The sequence below is a fragment of the Leopardus geoffroyi genome, chromosome B3 (assembly GCF_018350155.1).
Source record: "Leopardus geoffroyi isolate Oge1 chromosome B3, O.geoffroyi_Oge1_pat1.0, whole genome shotgun sequence".
Classification (NCBI taxonomy): domain Eukaryota; kingdom Metazoa; phylum Chordata; class Mammalia; order Carnivora; family Felidae; genus Leopardus; species Leopardus geoffroyi.
The window spans coordinates 50,442,824-50,465,814 of record NC_059337.1 but is presented as its reverse complement, the minus strand read 5'-3'; the positions used below and the strand labels follow the sequence as shown (position 1 = coordinate 50,465,814).

General features: G+C 36.4%; 1 protein-coding gene across 6 annotated transcripts in view; it reads left to right on the top strand.

Moving 5' to 3' along the window:
- The window catches only part of UNC13C (unc-13 homolog C), a 611,894-nt gene that overhangs the window by 144,112 nt on the left and 444,791 nt on the right, over positions 1 to 22,991 (top strand). For all 6 annotated transcript variants that reach the window (XM_045449689.1, XM_045449688.1, XM_045449693.1 and 3 more), the window contains exons 7-8: positions 6,610 to 6,632; positions 7,207 to 7,271. In XM_045449689.1, the coding sequence (XP_045305645.1) occupies positions 6,610 to 6,632; positions 7,207 to 7,271 (88 nt within the window). The remainder of the gene's footprint in view (positions 1 to 6,609; positions 6,633 to 7,206; positions 7,272 to 22,991) is intronic.

Below are 22,991 nucleotides of genomic sequence, written 5' to 3'. Positions count from 1 at the left end.
ATCCTTAACATAGCATGTTCTTGTTGTGACTCAGTTTTTCAGGTTATGCCCCCTGCCTCCAGCCCTTAACTGAACAAAAAAAGTGTATGAGACATGAATGTGAATCTCTCACTCAGCACCCCTTCCATTATATCCAGAATTGCACCTGAAATGAGAGCCAGAACAAAGGATTTCCTCGGCTCTGGCAAGATCTAATGAATATTGATAGCCTCACAAGACAGTTGCCAAGATTCAATAAAAGAGCAGATAAAGTGCTCTGCAGAATATCTAGCACATAGTAAGTACTCTGTAAAGGTTAATGACAACTCAGCAATCCCCTAATTACAATATAGGTTTTTCTCTGGACGGTTCAGCTCCCATCTCATGACTTTCAGGCATAGTATACATGTTTCAAAAGTCATGTATTTTGATATGCTGGCAAATAATGCAAGCCTGTTTCCAAAGTGAATAGTGAACAATATTATCACTAGTGGGGGATTTACATTATCCTTGAAGGCTCTGAGGGCAAAGAAGGCCGTTGGAACAAAGAGTTTAGGAAAATTGCTAAGCTAGCTAGGCCTCCAGAACTCAGATTCTTGATACATTTTGAAATCTCTTAGATTCAAATTTTCTTCAAAAAGTGTCATATAACAAGGATAAAATACCAAGAGAGAAAACACGATTTTTACTTTTATTCTAAATTGTGAAATAATTATAAATATCTCAAATTTAGGTGGTAGATATTAATATTTCTGGTGATAATTGGCGAGTAAATATTTCTTGTTAAACTGAAAATAAATTACACATAGAGAAACAAAATCATAGAATTTAGAGCTAGTAGCTTTAGCTACATACTGGGCAAACCCCTTTATTTCATCTACATATGAAGGGAAAGTGAATGCTCAGGAGGTCATATGTTGACTTAAGTCACATTTAAATTCCCTTCTCAGGGATGTTCACATAAGCAACGGTGGTGGGTCTAGTAGTCAGGAGGCACACTTAAATTATGGATTTTCCTATAAGCTTAAGATTTATATTTTTTTAGGTTCCTATGCAGCGTGGTTGAACACAAGAGCGATATTCACCTAGTAAATATTTTATAAGTTTAAAATTTCTTAAAATAACTAGTTCATGGAATATTGAGACATTAAAAAGTGTACAGTCACTGGAACTTCACCGATATCCTATTTATAGAGGAGGTTTCATTATAAAGTAGATGGATGCATTGTGGCCTTATGTTAACATCATTAAGTCACTAAAGTACAAAATGACCTTGTTGTGGCAATGATGAGACTTTTGAGACAAGGAGCATTGGGAACGCCCTTATAAGGAGTATCCAGCATGTAATTACAGAATTTTTTACATTTTTTTTGTATGTTTTTGTAATTACAGAGGTTTGATCAGACTAAGCATAAACAACTACATGTGTAACAAAAGACAACTGGTTGAGAGTGTATGGGTATACTGATAAAAATACATAACATGTATAATTAATATTTACTTATATATGATGTATATTATACCTGTATTATACATGTATATATGTATATACACCATAAACATTTCCTATATTTTTATATAGTATTTTAATGTGTTTATTTTAATGGTCTCAAATTACTGAATCAAGGTCAGAGAACATTATTTTCAACCCATATTTCTGTACTTGATCATGTATGTTTTTCCAGTTTGTAAATAATAAAAGAATACAGATCTTTACACATTAATTTTTTCTTTATGACTTAAAGTTACATTAGTTTGCTAGGACTGAATTAACAAAGTACCATAAACCGAGTGACTTAGGGCAACAGAAATCTGTTGTCTCACAGCCCTGGAAGCTGGATGTCTGAGATCAAGGTACGCTGAGACGGCAATGCTCCCTGTGAAAATGCTAGTCAAGGGTGTGTCCAGCCTCTCTCCCAGTGTCTGTTCCATAGTTCCTTGGCTTGTAGCAGCAGAGCTGCGATCTTCAGATGGCATTTGTCTTGTGTGTGCGCCTGTCTCCAAATGTTTTTTTGTTTTCAATTTTTTTAAATGTTTGTTTATTTTTGAGAGAGACAGAATGTGAGAGGGGGAGGGGCAGAGAGAAAGGGAGACACAGAATCTGAAGCAGGCTCCAGGCTCTGAGCCATCAGCACAGAGCCAGCCGGGTGCGAGGCTCAAACCCACAAACTGTGAGATCATGACCTGAGCCGAAGTCGGACACTTAAGTGACTGAGCCATCCAGGTGCCCCCAAATGTATCCTTATAAAGACCCCAGTCATATTGGATTGGGAACAACCCTACTCCAGTATGATGACTTTATCTTAACTAACGATAGCCGTAACAATTGTATTTCCAAAGAAGTCTACCTTCTGAGGTACTGTGGGTTAGGACCTTAACATTTGGGGGTGGGGGCATAATCCATAACAAAAATAATTTCTTGAGCATCAACTTAAAAAAAAGTTCTCTTCAAAACAGAGTCTACTGTTAGACATCACTAAAATTTTTCTAAAAATTCTATTAGTTTTCACTATCATCAACCATGCATCACTATTAGATTAATGACCATCAACCGTCTTTGGTATTATTTTTAATACCATTAAAATATTCTGATCTTTAGTAATTTTATAATCTGAAGCATAGTTTTTAAAAAATTTTTTTTTTCAACGTTTATTTATTTTTTGGGGACAGAGAGAGACAGAGCATGAACGGGGGAGGGGCAGAGAGAGAGGGAGACACAGAATCGGAAACAGGCTCCAGGCTCTGAGCCATCAGCCCAGAGCCTGACGCGGGGCTCGAACTCACGGACCGCGAGATCGTGACGTGGCTGAAGTCGGACGCTTAACCGACTGCGCCACCCAGGCGCCCCCTGAAGCATAGTTTTAATAAGTTTATCATTGTTCATGCATTCTACTTTGTGAATCATCCAGTCACATTCTTGACCAGTTTGGGGGGATATTAGGCTCAAATTTTTAGAGACCTGTAAGAGTTCTTTATGTTCTGAACATACTAACATGTGTTTTTAGTAAATACATTTCATTTTCTTTTTGGTTTTATTTTTTTTTTATGTTTATTTTGAGAGAGAGCATGCAAGCACTAGCAGGGAGGGGCAGAGACAGGTGGAGAGAATACCAAGCAGGCTCCACACTCAGCATAGAGCCCCATGTGGGGTTTGATCTAACGAACCATGAGATCATGACTGGAGCCAAAATCAAGATCTAGTCAGATGCTTAACTGACCAAGCCACCCAGGAACCCCTCTTTTTGTTTTTATATACAAAAATACTAAATAGGCATAACAAAGCCTCTAACTGTAAATGTATCTTCTCATTCCTAGGGTTAGTTAATATTCTTTTACAGTTTTACTTATTTACTTATTTAATACATCTGTAACTTCATGGGCTATGTGTAAGATAAGGATATAAATAAATAATACAGATATTTGACCTATGTTCTAAGTGTCATTTATTGACCAGTATGTCTCTTTGCCTTTGATAACAATCCATCCTTCCTTATTTGTTGAACTCTTAGGTACAAGGGTTTGTTAGCTAATTTTGTTGAACTTCTTCATCTATTTTGCCAGGACAATAATGCTTTAATTAGTATAGATCTTTAATATTCTTACAGATTTTCCTCTTAATTCTCCTTTTAAAAAGTCTGATGTATTTTGACTTATTAATCCAGTTATACTTGAAATACTTTTTTTTTGAGGGGGGGGGGGAGTGTGCACACACATGTGTGCCAATGAGTGGGGTGAGAGGCAGAGGGAAATAGAGAATTTTAAGCAGGCTCCACGCTCCCTGAGCCAAAATCAAGAGTCAGACACTTAACTGAGTAACTTAGGCACCCTCGTACTCGAAATATTAATTCTATAACAACTTGCTGTTAGGATTTTAACTATAATATCTTATAAATCTGAATTTATCTTTTCTCTATCCAGGAAGATGAAATAAATTTTATTTGGAGTTTTAGGTACTTCCATAATGTATTGTAGTTTTTTTAAGGTTGTTCGCTCATTGCTCAGCAAACATTTATTGGTGTCTACTATACTTCAGAAAATAGTAGAAACTAGAAACAGAAGGTTAAAAATAGATAAAATCAAGGAACTTGTATCTAGTAGAATTGCTGATAAGGAAACTGACAAAAGATAAGGGTTAGCCAGGAGGAGTGCAGCATGCAGTGCTCATTCACACAGCCATGGATCCTTGATATGTTACAATTTTCCAGGAGAGTGTTAAGCTTTAAGTGAGTTTTGGAGGCTGACAGACAGCTAGGTGAAGGGGAGCACCTGTCTTAAGGGAAGGAAACGGAACATACAAAGGCACACAGATTTAAAAGAGCATGGCATAAAGATGAAGTGACAGGAATTTAATTGTGGCCAAAGCGCAGTATGTGAATGAGGACTCATGAGCCTGCAGTAGATGTATATCTGTTTTCTCTGGTTTGGGCATTGTGTAACATTGGTGGGTTTAATGAGGGAAGGGAAGTGATGTGATTTTATCTGTATTTAGAAAGATTTCAAAGGGGGATAGTATGGCAGGTGGACAAGAAAGGAGTAGGAGTGAGCAAAAAAGGTTTGTTGGTAATTAATAAAAATATGTATTCAATGAAGGAATGAATGAAACACTGAAGAATGAATGAAAAAGTTGAAATGTATTAGATTTAACAGCTGAAGAATAATTGATGGCTCTAATATTACCATGACTCAGTGGAATGGTTGACGTACAAGTCCGTTATTAATAGGAGACAATGTCAAAGTTATGAGTATTGGAAATCAGATCTCATGTCATTATTTATCAAGCTAATTACTGGGAGTTTGTAGAAAATAACTTATCTTTGTTTACGTGTTGGTTAAATGTTCACTTTGCTACCTGTTTTAGTTTGCTACCTGTTTGTTTCACTTTGGTACCTGTTAATAGTTTTCCAGGTGATTTGTCTTTTGGGTTTAAAATTATAATGCCTGAAAGTAACAACTTTGTGTCCTGCCTTATAACATTTACATTGTTTAATTTTGCTTAAATTGGTCTGCTTTTAATATATTGATCAGAATTTCAAGAAATAAGTTAAAATGATGGTTGTGGACATTTTTCTTTTTCTTTTAATGATAATGGGAATGACCTAATATTTCACACTTAAGATTATGTCTCTGGAAATAATTTTTTTTAACATATTAAATTCAAATAAGATTCATTCCAATATGATTTATGTTTAAAATTTTTGAAATTTTATGACAGAACTTTTTGGTACTTATTGAAATGTAGATGTATATTTTCTGACCAGTTGATATCTCATATTAAATTAGTTATTCTATGATTTAAAATTATGCTGGTGACAATTTCCATAAATATGGTATATTATTTTTACTTAATGCTGAATTTTCTATATTGTATGCAGTATCTTAAAATGTTGATGGCTATTCATAAGATGGGTTTTTTACTACTTGTGCTGTTATCTTGTTTTATATTCAAAGATCTAACTCTGAGGTTTGTGAAATATCTAAAATACTGCACACAAATAGTTACAATAATCAAGCCATATGTAATTAGTCAAGAAAACAAATGCATTTCAGATTTTTATCAATAAAAGTTGTCAATGAGCTACATGACCTAGATAAATCTTTATATTGCTGGGGCTCATCCATAAAAATGTAAGGTTTTGACTACATGAACCCCAAGGACATTCTAGCTCTAGATTTCTGCCAACTTGTATTTGTTGAGAAGTTCTTGCTTCATGCTAATAAGCAAAAATTAATTAATACGTTTAAAGAGCAATATTACTGTGTGAGATAGAAATGGACCATGCCATGATGACCCTGGCAGATTCAGACTTGAGTTAGAAACAGAAAGAGTCCATTGTTCATCTCCCTGGGCCCAAGAAGAATGCTGACCCTTCGATGTCTCTTAAATTGCACTGGAGAACTGTGGCCCGTCCACCCCTCTCTGTTTTGTTCAATTTACCTGGAACATGGGATTTAAAGGACAGCAGATAGGGGGTCAGGAGCCCTCGATTTGTGTCCCACTTCTGCCATTGACTTGCTTTGTGATCTTAATCATGTCAGTTAACTGCTTTGGGCATCAGTTCTTTTATTTGCAAAGTGGAGTATATCTTTTATTTGCAAAGTGGAGTATATCTGTTAACTCTCGAGCTCTATGACAAGCCATAAATAAATAATCCCTTACTAAGACCTAATTAATTTATGTAGTCATCTGAGGTTGATGTTCACATATTTTGATCTCAATTGATTGAATATTATTTGTAGGCCAATAGGCAAAGTAATTCATGACTTTTTGCAGAGTTGGGTCTAGACTCTAGACTCTAGAGAATTTGGTAGTTTGCCCAATGTGTTTAGCAAGTGGCAGAGCACTTCTGAAGACTTCTGATTCAACAGTGTTCTTTTCTCTACATGACACATTGTCTCATTAAATCCTGTAATCGCTCTTCGATAGTTTTCAAGCATTCTGGTACATTTTTCAGCTCTTTCAAATAAGAGGACAAACTATCCTTTTTCCCTCCGGGTTCAGCCTTGCAATTCTGTTTTGTTTATGGTTTTAAACAATGTAAAATAATAACACTTTGTTCATGTATATGTTTAAATGATTTCTTAAAGTACTCTGTCTAACATTTATTCCTTCTTTTCCTGATTCTCTTTCAGATAGCAGTTCTGTGGATGAAAAGGTTTTAAATCATACTTTTTCTTCTCTCCGGAGGGATCTTGTCTTTTGTACATGTTTGTTTGTGACATATTAGACCTATTTTGGTTCCTCTGTTTTAGTTGTGAAATGTGCATGTTATCCCAGCTTTCCATCCTTTGGTTGTCCTTTAAGTGTGCCCCCAATATGTTGCATTTATGAAGAGGTTACACCTTGCCAGCTGCGCTTACTTAGCTTATACTTGCCAACCTAGGGGTCTGCTACGGTCAAACTCAGCATCTGTTCTCAAGTCTGGCTAATCATGATCTCCCTGACTGATTCATGTTCACTGCACATAGCAAGTTTTAAGGGCAAAGAGTATTAGTAATATGTTTTCCTGGACTGTGCCAGTGCTTTTGTTGAAATGCTGACAGCTAATTTCAAAACCTCCACTCACAAAAACATAGTAGCTTTGACTTGGAGCTGACCCTGCTTAGCATCTGTCATACTAGGTGTTACGTGTCTAGTGCAGTTGACGCGTGTCCCAAATTCATGTGTGTGCAGCTATAGTATGCTAAATGTTTCTTTCTCTTTTGTGTTTCTCTTGTTTTTCATTTAAGGCTCGAATAGTAAGTGGCAATGATTTGGAGGCTGCCAAATTCTCTGGATTCCAGGCGATTGGTGGGTGAGTACATTCATAATCTTCTTAATTCATTCCATTTATCAATGGTACTTGGCTGTGCTCTTGCCATAAGCATATTGAATGCAGGCTGTTGCATGATGGTATAATTAACTAGCTTTACTATTGTTTTCTTGTTTCACAAAAAGGTAGCTTTTATAGTTTGTTTTTAATGGGTAGATGTGTGTGCATATATGTAATTATACTTAAATGCGTCTATATATAAAGAAGGTCAAAATGACCTAAATGGATTAGCTATTAATGTTATCACTCTATACACAAATATAAACACATAATTTTACATAAATGAATTTACAGTAATACAATTAAGACTATATTTTGATCTGCTTGTTTGCAGTTAATGAAATGTGCATGAATATGTCAATAAGTAGATGAATGTAAACTTTATTACTTTTTATAGTTACTTCATGGTTGGATGGAAATATTTAAGATTTAATCACAAAATAATGTATGCATTCTATTTTGCATGTAAAATACTCAAAAAACAAAGGATCTTCTTTAATGCCTATAGCTACACATTGCTATCAATTTGGCACGTAGGTTCACAGGCATTTTTCTGATGCTTGCATACATGTTTATGTTCCTATAGAATAAGTAAGTTTGTGTATCTCTGTACATGCAACATAAACTAAGCCATTCTACATAGAAATAAACACTAATTTAGTCATGACATTTTAGCAATGATTGTTACAATTCTTTCCTATATAATGACTAATCTGATCCTTAAGATGGCCCTGTGAGGTAAGTACTAATTTGACCATCATACAGATTAGGGAATTGTTGTATGAAACAATTGTAAAAATCGTTTCCCTCCATACAGCTACCGAGTGGCAAAATGAGTATCCAAACCCAGCTAGTCTAGTTTTAGAATCTGTGACCTTATTTAATAGGCTATTCTGCCTCTGCAACTTGGGGTTCTTCCCCCTGATTTTCTCTTTTCCATATAAAAGCATGTCTTAGAAAACTTTCCACTTCATTATTCCTAAGTGATGCAAATATTTCAAAACATTACTAGACTATTTATTCATCTTCTGTTAATAGATTTTCAAGAATATTTCTAGGTTCCAGTATTGCAAATGATACAACAGCAAATACATTAGATTTTTAAGTGAAATTATCGACCAAAGCTTATGCGCAGTATAGACATAGAGAAAGATAGATTCATTTTAAAAGTTTTGACCTTTGAACATATGTGTGTATGTGTGAACATATGTGTGTGCCCCATGGGGCACCTGGGTGGCTCAGTTAAGTGTCCTACTCTTGATTTCAGCTCAGGTCATGATCCCAGGGTTGTGGAATTGAGCCCCATCAGGCTCTGTGCTGACAGTGTAGAGCATGCTTGGGATTCTTTCCCTCCATCTCTCTCTGCCCCTCCCCTGCACTTACTCATTCTCTCTCTTTCTTTCTTTCTCTCTAAATTAGTAGTAAAGAATACACGAACATATGTATGTATGATAGAAAAAGAAGCAAATTTTAGATACACGTATTAAGGTTTTTCAGGCAAAGAAATAGTTTTATGGTTAGGTTTCATAATACTTTCACTCTTTAAGTATATCCACATGTTACTTGATTTACATTAAACATGTAAAATTTAAAATTTTAAATATGGAGCTCCTGAAAAATAACATATATAACATATAGTTGGATTTTTTTCAAAAGTCTGATGTTTGTCAAATAATAAGTCAAATCTTAATTACTTAATTTTATGTGTATAAACTCTTCAATGTTCTTTAAATATGTGAAGAACTACTTACATCCCTATTGCAATGTCACAATTGTTTAAATGCATTAGGAAACCAGCTGCAATGAAAGATCACTTTGGATGATTCTTAGAAAATTTAAGTAATAAATGGATGACTTTCTCTCCCCTACCCCACACATATGGACTCTTTAAGTTTACTAGAAAGTGATAACTTGACAAAATGAAAGTTTTTCTTAGAAAATAATTAAGATGAATTCCAATTTGATTACAAAATCATGTATATCGTGATCTTGGAGACTTATCCGACTATTTGATCTAGAGTTTCTGTAACTCCTCCTTGCTTGTGGCATCCAAAACTTGATAACATCTTGCTTTCCTAACTCATTGCTGAATATGGAGTTTTATCAATGTCAAAGCAACAGTTAATCTAAACCCTTGTTCTAAGTGCAAGCTGTGTAAATGGTTACCTGAAACAGATTATCTTGGCATTTTGAATTCCCTTCCATTTCATTTTTCCAGAAATTTCTTTTCAAAGAGTTCCCAAAGGATTTTAGTGTTATGATGATAAGGGAAAGGGGTGATAATTTTCAGTAATCAAGAGAATCTGCCATTATCTGAATGCTTATTTCCTCTTGAAGAACCCAAAGAGTACATTTAAGTATGGCCTTCAATGACAATCTCTTTTATTTTACTTATTCTATAAATATTTTAAAATACACTTTTTGTAGAATGAAACATTACTACAATTATTATAAATATTACAACTTCTTTTGTCCTGGAAAACAGATGAGAGCTAACTTTCAGAATGGAGTCCCTGCTTCATGATAATTCTCCATCCCTCACTCTTGTACTTTCAACATTCCTAACCAGTTTAGAGCCAAACCGCATTGATCCTTCTCTCCCCTTTCTCAGGTGCTAATGAAGGAATGATGTATGCACTGAAACCAGATTATTGTTAACCTGCTGCTCTGATCTCTGCTTATCTCTCTGTACATCTCATGTCAATTTTCCTAGAAAATACATGGCAAACTTGACTCCATTTTACCTGTCTTAGTCAAAATAAAATATAGACAGGCTCTGGCAAAAGAATTGAGAGAGAGAGAGAGAGAGAGAGAGAGAGAGAGAGAGAGAGAGAAGCGATCCAGAAGAAAGGAAAAGAGAAATCTGGAAAAATGCATGTTTCGGTGATGGTGTTAAATTTAAGTTTACTTATCTCAGTGATTTTAAAAGAATTTGTTAACTTTTTTCATATATGTACACTAAGAGTCATACTTGAAGCACACCTCAAGATGTTAGAAGTACAAGAGCTTTTAGGGGGAGAAACACCTCCCAGTTAAAGTGGAGAGACAGCAAGAGTAGATGAAAAAAGCCTTTGGACCATGACATGGGTCTGACTTCTGTGAGAGGAGATGGGGAAGGAATAACTGGGCATAAAAAGCTTTAAACTGACAAATGAGGCTACAAAAAAAGTGCCAGACCAATAGGGAGTCTGAGATAAAAGATACACTGTTAGAAGAGTCCCACGTTGTGCGTATGTGGCCCATGTGCAGACTTATTATCTCCACCATGTCCAGTCATTGGTTTGGATCAGCTTGGAGAGTGTGGCCTTGGGATGAATGCTTTAGTGGATTCTGGAAGTGTGGTGGCTGAAGGCAGTCATCCAACTACACTTTTCTCAGAAGATCTACCCTGAGGAATTTTGTGTGACTCATGTCCATGGCTACTCAGCTTTGATAAGTCATATTGATGAAAGTACTTTAATAAATGATAGTGAATGAAATCAAACAAGTACTTTTTCCAAATATAAATCACTTTTTAAAATTAGAATTATACTCCTATGGTTTTATGGTTGCATAAAACTTAAGTTCACCGTTCACTGGACTTGGTAGTCACAGTTACATTGTTTGCAAGATGAGCATTGCGAAGCTTTTATATATTATCTTTTTAGTCTTAAGGTACTAAACTGTCTGCACCAGAATCCATAAAACAGTGGTGAGAGTGAGGGGAAAGGCAGTTTGGGAGGGGAGATTCTGATCTTCTTTGTTTGTTTTCTTCTCTAGTTATCCAAGTTTTCTGCAGGATAGCTCTCATGAAAGTTCCTCAAAAGTTTGTAAAGGACGGTTTATTCCCTGTTATGGTTCTGAACCACACTATAGCTACCTTTCCAAACTCTAGGAATCTGGTGATGACTTGGAAACCACTACCAGGATTATTGCAACTTGGCAGGAAATAGTTGATCTTGAGAGAGGTGAGAAAAAGAGATTGTTGAAATGTAGGATACTAAGAGATGGCCAAATAGAAAAAGACAAACTTCCATTTTGACCTCACTCTCCAAGAGGTACAATTGAAGAAAAAAGGTGTATGTGTATTTGTGTGTGTGTGTGTGTGGGGGGGGGGTACATGTGCATGTATAACAATACTTGCTGAGATTTTGAAGGTAGTTCAATTATTGCCATGGATGAATAATGTGGTGAGTATGCGCAAGCAGTTATCAGCCAATGTTCTGAATAATTTCTTTGCTTTTAAACTTACCTTGATTAAAATAGTGATTTTTTGTTGTTAAAAATCTGACATGAGTTAGGTTGTACAATATGTGGATACAGTTGGTTTAACATACTCTTGATATTTGTCATACTTCAGACATTGCTTTTGTATTTCTCCCTAAAGTTAGGCCATATGCTGTCCTCATGAACTATTTCCCACTCCTAGTCTTGACCTTCATGTTTGGTCAGTGCCTAAAATTATTTAAGATGGAAGCTAAGGTTGTTCTTAGTCTCTAGAGGCTCTTAATTCATCTTTTCTAACAGGAGAAGTCTCCTCTTGGGTGGCTGAGAATTTGTTTGATTTATTTCCCATCGAGTCTATAAATGAGATTTGCCCTTATTTCCTCAGTTAACTTCCTTATTTTGCAAAGAAAGGCTCACAAATTCTCCTAAACCTAGAAAATTTGTTTCTATTTCTATAATCCCTTCCTTGGGTCAGTGGTTCATGCTACACAAATATTCTTGCCTGCTTTGAACCATGTTTGCAAAGTATTAAGAAAATGACAGGCTCCACATAAGTTTGGTTCAATAACAGTGGCAGGTTACTCTTTGCAGGGAAATGGGAGCCTTGTCTTTCTTTTACTCTGCAGTTAGTTGTTTTTATGTAAGAGTTCCTTTCCCTCCAAGGGCATCAGTGCAGAAGGAGTTCACTATAGATTTAGGTAAAAATAAATTTGGATTAGAGCATATTAATTGTTATAAGAGCTATCAGATGCAGACAGGTCTGCATTCTTAATTCATTATTGAATAGCAATTCAAATCATCATGCTCATAATTTTTGCAACTTTTAAATTCATATTGCCATTAATCTAGTTTTGATCCTCAATACCTTTTGCCTAGGTGAATACAAACTGATCTTCCTTCATTAATTGCTCTACATTAAGTTCAATCTATACACTGTTAAAGATTAATCTTCTTAAAGCACAGTCCTTTCTACTTAAATATGTTTAATGGCTCCTTTTTTTTGCAGTGTAGAGTATGGATCTTTCTACATGGCTTTGAATATCTTGATTTCTATTTCTTCTTGATTTCTATTTCTTTATAATAAGGAATTCTTAGTCTCCCTTTTTTGTTCCTATTTGTGTCACTCCCATGGTACATAAGAATTTAATTTCATAAATTAACAAAACATGTATCTTTCAATCTGATTTTAAACTCTTTAAAGACATAGAGTTGGTGTTTTTCACTTAGGTTTTCCTCCCTAAAGCTTATGATAGTGCCTTGCCCATATGAGGACCTCACTCATAAATTAATATTGTTTTAGATTGTCAGTTTCTTCAATATGTTCGTTAGAATTCTTTCATAAAAGATTCCAGGTCTGCTGCATTTTAGGAAAAAAATTCTAAAACAATCATGGATTCATGATGAGACATATATGAAAAGTAGTGGGAGTATTAAAAATAGCTGGATCTACCCCTCCCCCCCCAACTCAGTGTTTCTAAATCCCTACAGCCAAAACAAAATCAAGGATCGTTTCTCACACTAGATTTAACCCCAATTGATCAGAGGCCAATTTGCTATTGATCTTGAATCCTTGTTTCTCTACTTGGGAGAAACATGTGAAGGTTGTGTTGAATGAATCCATAAAAATATTACTCTATTCATGCTTAGATATAAAATTTACCTCTTTATTCTCCCATCTGAAAACGCTAGCACTTTAGAATACCCTAGATATAAATTCACAGTGTATTAAAATTTCCCTTTAATCAGTTCCATTATTACTTCAAGAAAGACACCTTTTGTAATTAATAATTGAATGACCCTTTTCACCTTGCTCTTTATAAAAGTAATAAAAGGAGTTGTCTTGCTTAATCCATTAAAGGTTGAATAAAACCTGGCATCTTTTAGCTGATGTCAGATGCACTCAAGTCACAGGATAGTTATATCAGCCAGAAAAGAATCTACTGTGAGGCTAGGGCAAGTCTCAGCCCTTTCTTAGACCCTTGATGGTACCAGACCCACTAGACCTCAGCACTCTGCCTACAGTCCTCCTGCAAACACTTTATATCTTTAATACAAAGGGTTGGCCTAGATAAAGAACCTCTTAATTGAGAAAGGTGGCAGCAATAAGGCCACCAACTTTTGAAAACTCTTCTGTTAAGAATTGATTGCTAAGCTGGCATTGGCTTCCTATGCCATCTTCTCCCTCTGCTTCTCTCCCCAAAAATTCCTTATCTAATTTTGGCCTACTACCAGCAATAAGTTCTCTAGTTCAGGGTCAGCTGCATGCTTCCAGGAATGCTTCCTGTAAATTACTCAGGAAGCATCTTTTCTGTTGATCTTTTATCCATTTAGAAAATCATGTGGTCAATAGAGTACATTTTGACACCAGCCACAGAAACCAGGTGCTAGGCTGACTCTTTCAATGTGTAGACCTATGAGACCCCAGGACCACAACCAAGGACCCTTTGGGAACCATGGAACACATACCTGGACATGGGATCTATGGATCTACAATCTAAATCAGTCATTTTCTTTAGGAATATTGGTTTTCCTACACAGTAGCAGAGAATTTGTAGTACTCAATGAAACGATTAAGAAAATGAAGCTCTTAAGCTCAAACAACTAATAGCTTATAGTTGACAGAGTTAGAGATTGACAGCTTTTTCATCATCTCCTATTCAGGCCTGAGTTTGTGCCTTAACATTCTATCTTACTTAGTAATAGACTGCAAAACAGAAAGGACATTTGAGTATTAGACACAGTCAATCCAGGGATACTGTGTAAGACCCCCTACTCCCAATCCCCAATGAGATTGTTGAACAGATTCTTCCATCTTTACACACCTACATGAAACCTGATTTGTATCATCATAGAAGCCTTTTTATGTGCTTAAATGGCTTTACATAAAAAAATTTTTCCAAATCCATTTTTACTTTCACTATTTAATATTTAAGAATAATAACAATAACAATAATAAAAGAATACCTCAGGATCATCCTCAGTTGCAGACAAGGACAACCACAAATTTTACTCATTGTATAAGTCCCCCTTATTCTTTAAACATTTTTAATGCTTTTAATTTATTTTTGAGAGAGAGAGAGAATGAGCAGGGGACGGGCAGAGAAAAAGGGAGACAGAGGACCTGAAGCAGACTCCTCACTGGCAGCAGAGAACCCGACACGGAGCTCAGACACATGAATCCTGAGATGAACCTGAGCTGAATTCCGATGCTTAATCAACTGAGCCACCCGGGTGCCCCAAGGCTATTCTTACTCTTAAAGATAGGTGTATGTTTTAGATTTATAGTACACATATGACCCCTCTTGTGTATCAATCCAAGATACAGATAATGTCTTCATTTCAGAGAAGGAAACCACAGCCACCATGAACTCTGACAACTTTTCTTTAGCTAGTTCTTTGCACCGGAGCGTTATGTAGTTGTGCACAGCCCTGGTTGGCTTCTCAGAAATGGCCTGATTGGGGCGCCTGGGTGGCGCAGTCGGTTAAGCGTCCGACTTCAGCCAGGTCACGATCTCGCGGTCCGTGAGTTCGAGCCCCGCGTCAGGCTCTGGGCTGATGGCTCAGAGCCTGGAGCCTGTTTCCGGTTCTGGTCTCCCTCCCTCTCTGCCCCTCCCCCGTTCATGCTCTGTCTCTCTCTGTCCCAAAAATAAATAAACGTTGAAAAAAATTAAAAAAAAAAAGAAATGGCCTGATTTTCCTTTTATCTTTAAGTGCCCACCAGTTGAAAATACACCCAACAAGGAATCTGTGCCTTTCCTTAGTTTCTGAGATCATGAACGTCATAGTATTTGAGATGCACTTTAAAGGAATCCCAAATTGAGTGATAGAAGTTGTGTTCTACTCCCAGCTCCTGAGGCCACATGTTTGCTCAGCTGGAACAATTAAGGCATCCAACATAAGCTTAGATATGGTGCTACTTCTGTCTTCTCATCTTCGTGATTCTTATCAAAGATTTCTGTCACTATTCTGAGCTGCACCTCAAAAAAAACATGTCTCAAGCCATTGTTTGCCATACTTTCTTTGGATTCTAAACATCATGTGAGGATCCTTCAATGTAATGTAGCAGCTACTGAGGACAGTCCAGTCTCAGAAAAATAAAATTCCTAGTTAAACTAGAGGAGAGCAAATTTGTTGGGGGGAAGGGAAGGCTTTGTAGAAGCACATTTTTCTGAAGCCTTCTCTGTGTTCAATTTGCTTATTGAACATTTACATGTTATTAATTTCCTGTTCTTTAAAACAAATCTTTAATTATGACTTCAAAGTCTCTGGCTTGGCTTAAGTTTATTAGAAAACCAATAAATTTTTAAGGATACACCATACAGAACCAACTTTAATTCTTGAATGCCTTCCAGATATTTTATGTGTTTGAGGAGTAGCAAATTAAAATCACGGAGATCCTTTATAAAGATAATATTCAAGTAGTCAGTCTTAAAAGAGTGCCAGTTCAGTAACTATGGAAAATATCTGTTATATTGAGAATAATCCCTTGTGTTAGAAAATCACCATTTTTAGTAAAAAAAAAAAAAAAAATTGAAAATAACCCTACTAGATGAGATGAAAATTATAATGAACATCATGGTTCCTAAACCTGCTGGTTCTTTCCAAAATGTAATTGATATGGCTATTGAGTGTATCTAACATATATAAAGCACCTTAGGAAAAGAGAAGCACTGAGTTTGATTATTGTATTTCCCAATAAAGAATATATTGTATTTCCCAATAAAGAATATATTCATTTACTTTTGATAAATGATCATGACTCAGGTCATGATCTCATGGTTCGTGAGTTTGAGCTCCGTGTCGGGCTCAGTGCTGACAGCTTGGAGCCTGGAGCCTGCTTTGGATACTGTATCTCTCTCTCTCTCTGTCCCCCTCCCCAACTTGTGTGCTCTCGCTTGCTCGCTCTCTCTGTATCTCTCGCTCTCGCTCTCTCCAAAATAAACAAACATTAAAAAATTACAAAGAAAAAATAACAAGTTTGTTTAATCTACAACGCTTTATTAAATAATAGCTTGCTGTCAGAACCATGCCATAATGCTCAGTTACTGTTTTTCAGTCTCCTTAGTTATTTTTTTTTAATGTTTATTTTTGAGAGAGAGCGAGGGAGTGCTGGCACAAGCAGGGGAAGGTCAGAGAGACAGGGAGATACAGAATCTGAAGCAGGCTCTAGTTTCCAAGCTGTCAACACAGAGCCTGGCTGAGATCATGACCTGAGTTGAAGTCGGATGCTTAACCGATTGAGCCTCTCAGGCAAATCATAGTTTTCCTTAGCATTTAGAAACAGTACAAAGTAGAGAGGTAAAAAGAAACATTGTCGATGTTATTTAAAAAATAGGATACTATCTTAAATTCATAATGATTATAAAAACATAATAAATAATACCTTTTGAAATGTTACAATATAACAGGCCTGCATCTAAGGTTTCTTGTGCATTACCTCCTGTAATACTTATCACAACCTTGTAAACTAAATGTTACAGTTGTTCCATTTTTCATGCATCGTAAATGATGAGGCTTAGAGACATTGACATATGGTGAAAGTCCGTCAGTAACTAAGTTTTAGAGCTGAGGGTTGAACTGTGTCTATCTACTTGGCTCCATAGCCTGGATGCCTCACCATTTGGCCAAATTGATGTAATTTGCAAATAAATTATGCTTGTTTCTGGTTTAGTTCTTTGGAATAACATATTTTGTTCTCAATTCAATGTGTCATTATGTATTGGTATTAAAAGACTTTTCAGTAGGTATATCAACTAAGTGTTGTAGATATATTTCTACCTAGATCCTAGAAAGGCATTTGCTAAGGATTTTCTGAATATACGCTAAACTAATACCACCTAGATGAATTAATAATGGGTTTAACGATTAGACCCAAAGTATGATAATTTGTAAATAATTTTGTATCCAGGGAAGCTCTTATGGAGTGCTTCAGGAATTGCCTGTAGACAGATTACTTTTAATTAAACAAGATAGAAATATAAAGGATCTCATTGTAGGCTTTCAGGGTAACATAAGGCTGGGCAAAATAACTAGTGTATTAAGATGATGCAATTAATACCCAAAAGATCTTAGTATACCACAAACATCTGAATCTAACCAGAAATATATGTACTGTACCAACCAGGATAAGCTCGGTTATGATATAGTAACATCTACCAAATCTCTGTGTATTAATTAAATAAAGGTTTATTTCTCACCCATTCTACATTTTCAATGCCTATAAATACAGGGGAGGAGGAGACACTTTTCTCTTTATAGCTGCTGGATGTACTAGGCTGGTAGAGGTTTGTTTCAATGCATGCTTTTATGGTTGCACTGCAGAGAAATGAGAATGTGACAAACAGGGGTCAAACTCTTAAGACTTAACATACAGATATGACCTGCCTCCCTTCTGCTTATATTGCAATGGAAAGAGCAAATAACCATGTTTAAAGGGAAGGTTGAGGTGCAATTCCACCACGTGTCTGAAAGAAAAAAAAAACTGGAACGTTTCTGAACCACCCTAACACAATTATGGATAAATGGAAGTTTTAGAGTCTGTAGAAGAAAGGAAAATGATGTTTAATGTCAACACATAAAAAGATTCACAATATTCATTGCATCTGGTGATGAATCACATAAGTTTCTGGTGATAGTCTGACAAGGAAAGCAGCCTTACAGAGGTAAGAGAGTAGGACCAGAAGTTCTGCTGTGTTTAGAATCCTGCTACCTCTCAGGACCTCTGGACTTGGGTCAGGGAACAATAATTTAACAGATGTAGACAAAAGAGAAAGATCAAACAAAACCAAATAAGCAGATTGAAGAAGGGTCCTGAATCGTACCATAGGAAAAAACACCAAAGATTTTGGGGTTGCTGAATCTGGAAAAGAGAAGGTTTAGGTAAAAGTATGTTACAGGCTGTCAAATATTTAAGAAAGTAGGTGTGGAAGGGGTATTAAATTGTCTGAGCTTTCCATGGGGCAAAATACAGTAGGCAGACTTGTGCTCAATATGAGGAGAAATTTGCAAAGTAAGATCTTTCTTTGTGAAAACTAAATTCCCCATTTCTAGAGCTATTTAAATAGCTTGAGTGATTACTTGTTTGAAATGTTGCAAAGGAAATTTACATATCAGATGTGTGATTCTTTAAAGCTTCTTCCAATCTGAAGATTCTATTACATCTTCATACTAATGTTATATCCCAATGAGATCACTGTATCAGATAGATATTGCTGTGTAACAAACCATCCTAAACTCAGTGACTTAAAACAATGAATCCACAGATCTTGTCTGTCTTCGCTTAACACATGTATGGTCAGCTGGATAGGGGCTACTTCTCACATGTCTGTGGGTGTTTGGCTACTCTCTGGGCAATAGAGGGAATTGGACTATGTGCTACTCATTGTCTAGCTGAACAGACCAAGTTTGTTCATAAGGCAGAGACAAGATTCTAAGGGAAACAACTAGAAGCTTACAAGACCACTTGAAGCCAAGGCAATAACTGACAACCATCATTTTAGCTACATTTTATTGTTCAAAACAATTCATAAATCCATATTCAAGGAACATGGACATAGACCCTGACTCTTAATTGGAGGAATGAGAACCGAGGCCATTTTTTTATGATCGACCATACCCACATGTACCTACAATGAAATGCTCTTCAAAATTACCTGTTACTCATAATTTGAAGAACATAGACTGATAGTTCATATATTTACCTGTACTTATAATGTGGCATCCTCTGTACTTGGAATAATTAAAAAAAGTCAACTGCTATGAAAGCATCAGAATCTTATTTCTGCTATTTACCCAGTTATCTCAGCTGCAGTACAGGGTGATTTACTTCCTAGTGGATGGAGTGCTGTGGAAACTTAAGAGAGGAAGAGATTTCTGATTTGGAATTACCAAGGCAGACTTTATGGAGGAGATGACATTGAATTGAAATTTGAAGTTTGGGTAGAATTTTGATACGTTGTTATGTAAAAGCAGGAAGCAGTATAAAAACTTGAATAGTGTCACAGGCAAGAAACTATGTTGGAGAATAATGTGTCAGTATGTTAGGGGAGAAATGGAAGGTATATTTAGACAAGTAAGCTGAAACTTTGAATGCCTGACTAAAGATATTAAATATATTAACCTTTTGAATGATACGTCTATAATTTTGAATACCTGCATCTTGCGAAAATGACTCAGGTGCTGAGGAACATAGCAGTTGAACAATAACTACTGGATCATGACAATAAGAAGAAAGAAGCTGTGAATTCATTTTCAAAAGATAGTACTTTTCATTAACTAGAGTAGAGTCATCTGCCAAAAGTACGAGAAACTTAATTTTTAGAAAGACATTAGTGTCCATGAGCAAGTGCACTCAGGCATAGCAGACATCTCTTTTGCTTTGAGTACTTCTGCATAACTCTGTCAACCATGATAAACATCACTGTAACTCTCGCTCATTATCTTGATGTTCAGTTTCTAAGGTCGCAGGTAGGAAAGGCCAAAGCATGAGATTGGTAAAAAGCCATCACTGCTGGGAACAATCTGAATCGATTTTTTTTCATGCAAGATGATACCATCTGCCACATAATCTTTACATACAAAGATCCCTTCAGGAAACAATCCTTGACTTGGTGGTTTCAGAGTCATAGAGGCAACTACAAAAACTGATGTTTCAGAAAATTCCCAAAGCATAACAATAAGATGAATTTATTTTTATCAAGTGTGGGAAGTACCAAAGCTATCTAGTGAATAAAACCTTGGATTAACACATAACAGTTTCCTATCTGGGTCAGGGTGGAGGCTCTGATTTGTTCTGTGTCCTGAGGTCTGTGAAAACTCTCTCCCGTGTATATGCCTCCGATTGATGCAGAATCTGAAGAGAGTACTTGGGCAGTATTACAATTGGAGTTTAGATCAAGACCTATTTTATGGATGGCTGGGTTAGCAGTCATGAAATTGATGGGCCACAGAATTCAGGAAGGACAGTGCAGTTCTTGTGAGAAGCTTTATCATAAGGGAACAAAGAACCTGACATGTCAATTCAAATTCAGTTGTGAGAACTTGAACATCAGGGGAAAGGAATTCTGGTGTGTGTGTGTATGTGTGTGTGTGTGTGTGTACGTGGGTGTGCGCGCGTGTCTCTGAGTGTGTGTATTAGTATTTGTATTGTGCCGAATGACTAACTTTTAAGGAGAAACAAAAAGCTATGTGAAGTTGAGCTGTTTCTTTGGGAAATAGTTTTGAAATGCTCCCTTGCCAACTGGGTACAAACAATTCACAGGACACAAACTAGAGACAAAACACGAAGTGAGGACAGAGATATCTTCACTTCTTCCACTTGGTCAGTGGGACCTAAGCAGCAGAATATTCTATATCATCTCTGAAGAAGACAGACAAATCACGTGTTATAATGGCAAATACACATAATTTGGAATTAGAAGGCTAAGTTTTAAGTCAACTCTATCATATATTAGCTGGGTGAACTTGGACAAGTCATTTAACCTGTGAAACATAATGTCTCATTTGAAATATAGATTATGATCATAATTAGCTCATAGCTCTCAGCTCTTGGACTTAGCACACATAAAAGTAACTGTTTTATGATACAGTATAGAAAATAAAACTTTGCTCTTGGTGGCCAGTGGTAGGCTTTCCTGTGACCGAGGGGTTTCACAGGAAACCTGGGGTTTCACATGCTAAACCTGGGCAAGTCCTGAGCACACCAGGATTAGTTGGGCACCTGACGGGAACTGGGGGACTTGAGTGCCCCAGTTGGCAACGAGAGAGTTTCTCTCGGATGAGTAGCACACCTATCATCATGTAGCTCACAGTACGCTCTTGGTTAAAGATTTAAATTAGGCAGTATAAGGGGTGCCTGGATGGCTCAGTCAGTTAAGCATCCAACTTCGGCTCAGGTCATGATCTTGAGGTTTGTGGGTTTGAGCCCCGCATTGGGCTCTGTGCTGACAGCTCAGAGCTTGGATGCTGCTTCAGATTCTATCTCCCTATCTCTCTGGCCCTCTCCTGCTCATGCCGTGTCTGTCTGTCTGTCTCTGTCTCTCTCTCTCTCTCTCTCAAAAATAAACAAACATTAAAAAAATTAGGCAGTATACCTCATCTCTGTAGCTCTACTTTTCTGGGCTTCTGCCTTAGAAAATGCTTAGAATCAAGCTCGGAAAAGTAATTGTTTATACCGGTTTCCTACTTGGCATATTTCTTTAGACTTGATTATTTGCCTCTTGAAAACATATCTTGAGAAACCAAAGTAGAACCCATCTCCAGAAAGACAAAGGAACATGGAAGAGAGGGACCTAGGAGCCCATTTTTTTTATTTCAACAGTGAGGAGAAACTTGGGTAGAACAGAAATCTGTTCTTTTACTCCTTTGAGGAAGTTACAGTAAATAGAATTCAGGTCTGTCTCATTAAAAAAAATTGATGTTTGAGTGAAGGCATAGCAAATACTGACAGACTTACCTTTCATTGTGTCTTGCAGTGTAATTGTCTGCTTTTATTAGCTAGATATTTGTCTCAACTGAGATAAGTCGTCGTCTTCTATTATTGCAAGCTGGGGCATGGGCAGGGTTTATTTCAGTATGTTGGCCAGAAGGGCCAACTTCTTGGAGTCAAAGTTGAAAACAGGTCTTATTTATTACTGCTTAGAAACTTGACGTTTCCTGCAACTCACCATTAGACATCTCCCTAATGGAAGTGTGACTTACTTATACTTCAGCTATTTCACGCTCACTATTGAGCTGCCTACAGTATAATTATCTAGCTAATAAATATTCTGATATAATAATTCCCAAGTTTCTCTAGTATCCAAATTCTATTGAAACCACTGGTCCAGGCAGAATGAACACAGTAAACACACACACACATATATATGAATATAAATGAATATATATATTCATGTATACATGAATATATACATGAATATATATGAATATATATGAATATTTATGAATATATGAACATATATGAATATATACATTCATATATATGAATAGAGAAGGGAAAACTAAAGGAGCAGAACTGTAAAATTTCAAAGTGAAATCGACGCATTTACTGAGTGCCCTGGAGGTCCAAAGGCACTGTTTATTCAATGGGTCATTTTAATTAGAGGATGCAGAAGCATGAGGCCATCTGTCTCCTTGTGCATGTTTTATTGATCATGTAAGAAGATCATTGATGGGATAAGACAGCCGTGTGAGTTAGGGGGAACCATAGGAAGCAGGAAAGAAAAACTAGGTGGTCTTGAAGCCAAAATAAACATAAATGATTTCTTATTATTTAAAGCTATATGGGCATGGGTAATGACTTGGATGTGGAAATTAGTGATTGAGTGTGGTAGATGAATAAGGTTAACAAGGGATTTTTATGGGACATTAAGGATTTTGAAGATAGGAAAGTGCTAGGTTGAAAAGGACCTTAAATATCAGCTAAGAAGCATGGGGTTTTGGTTTGTGTTTTCTAACCTACTTTTATAACTCCAAATATCCAAAGAATATGTTGACTCA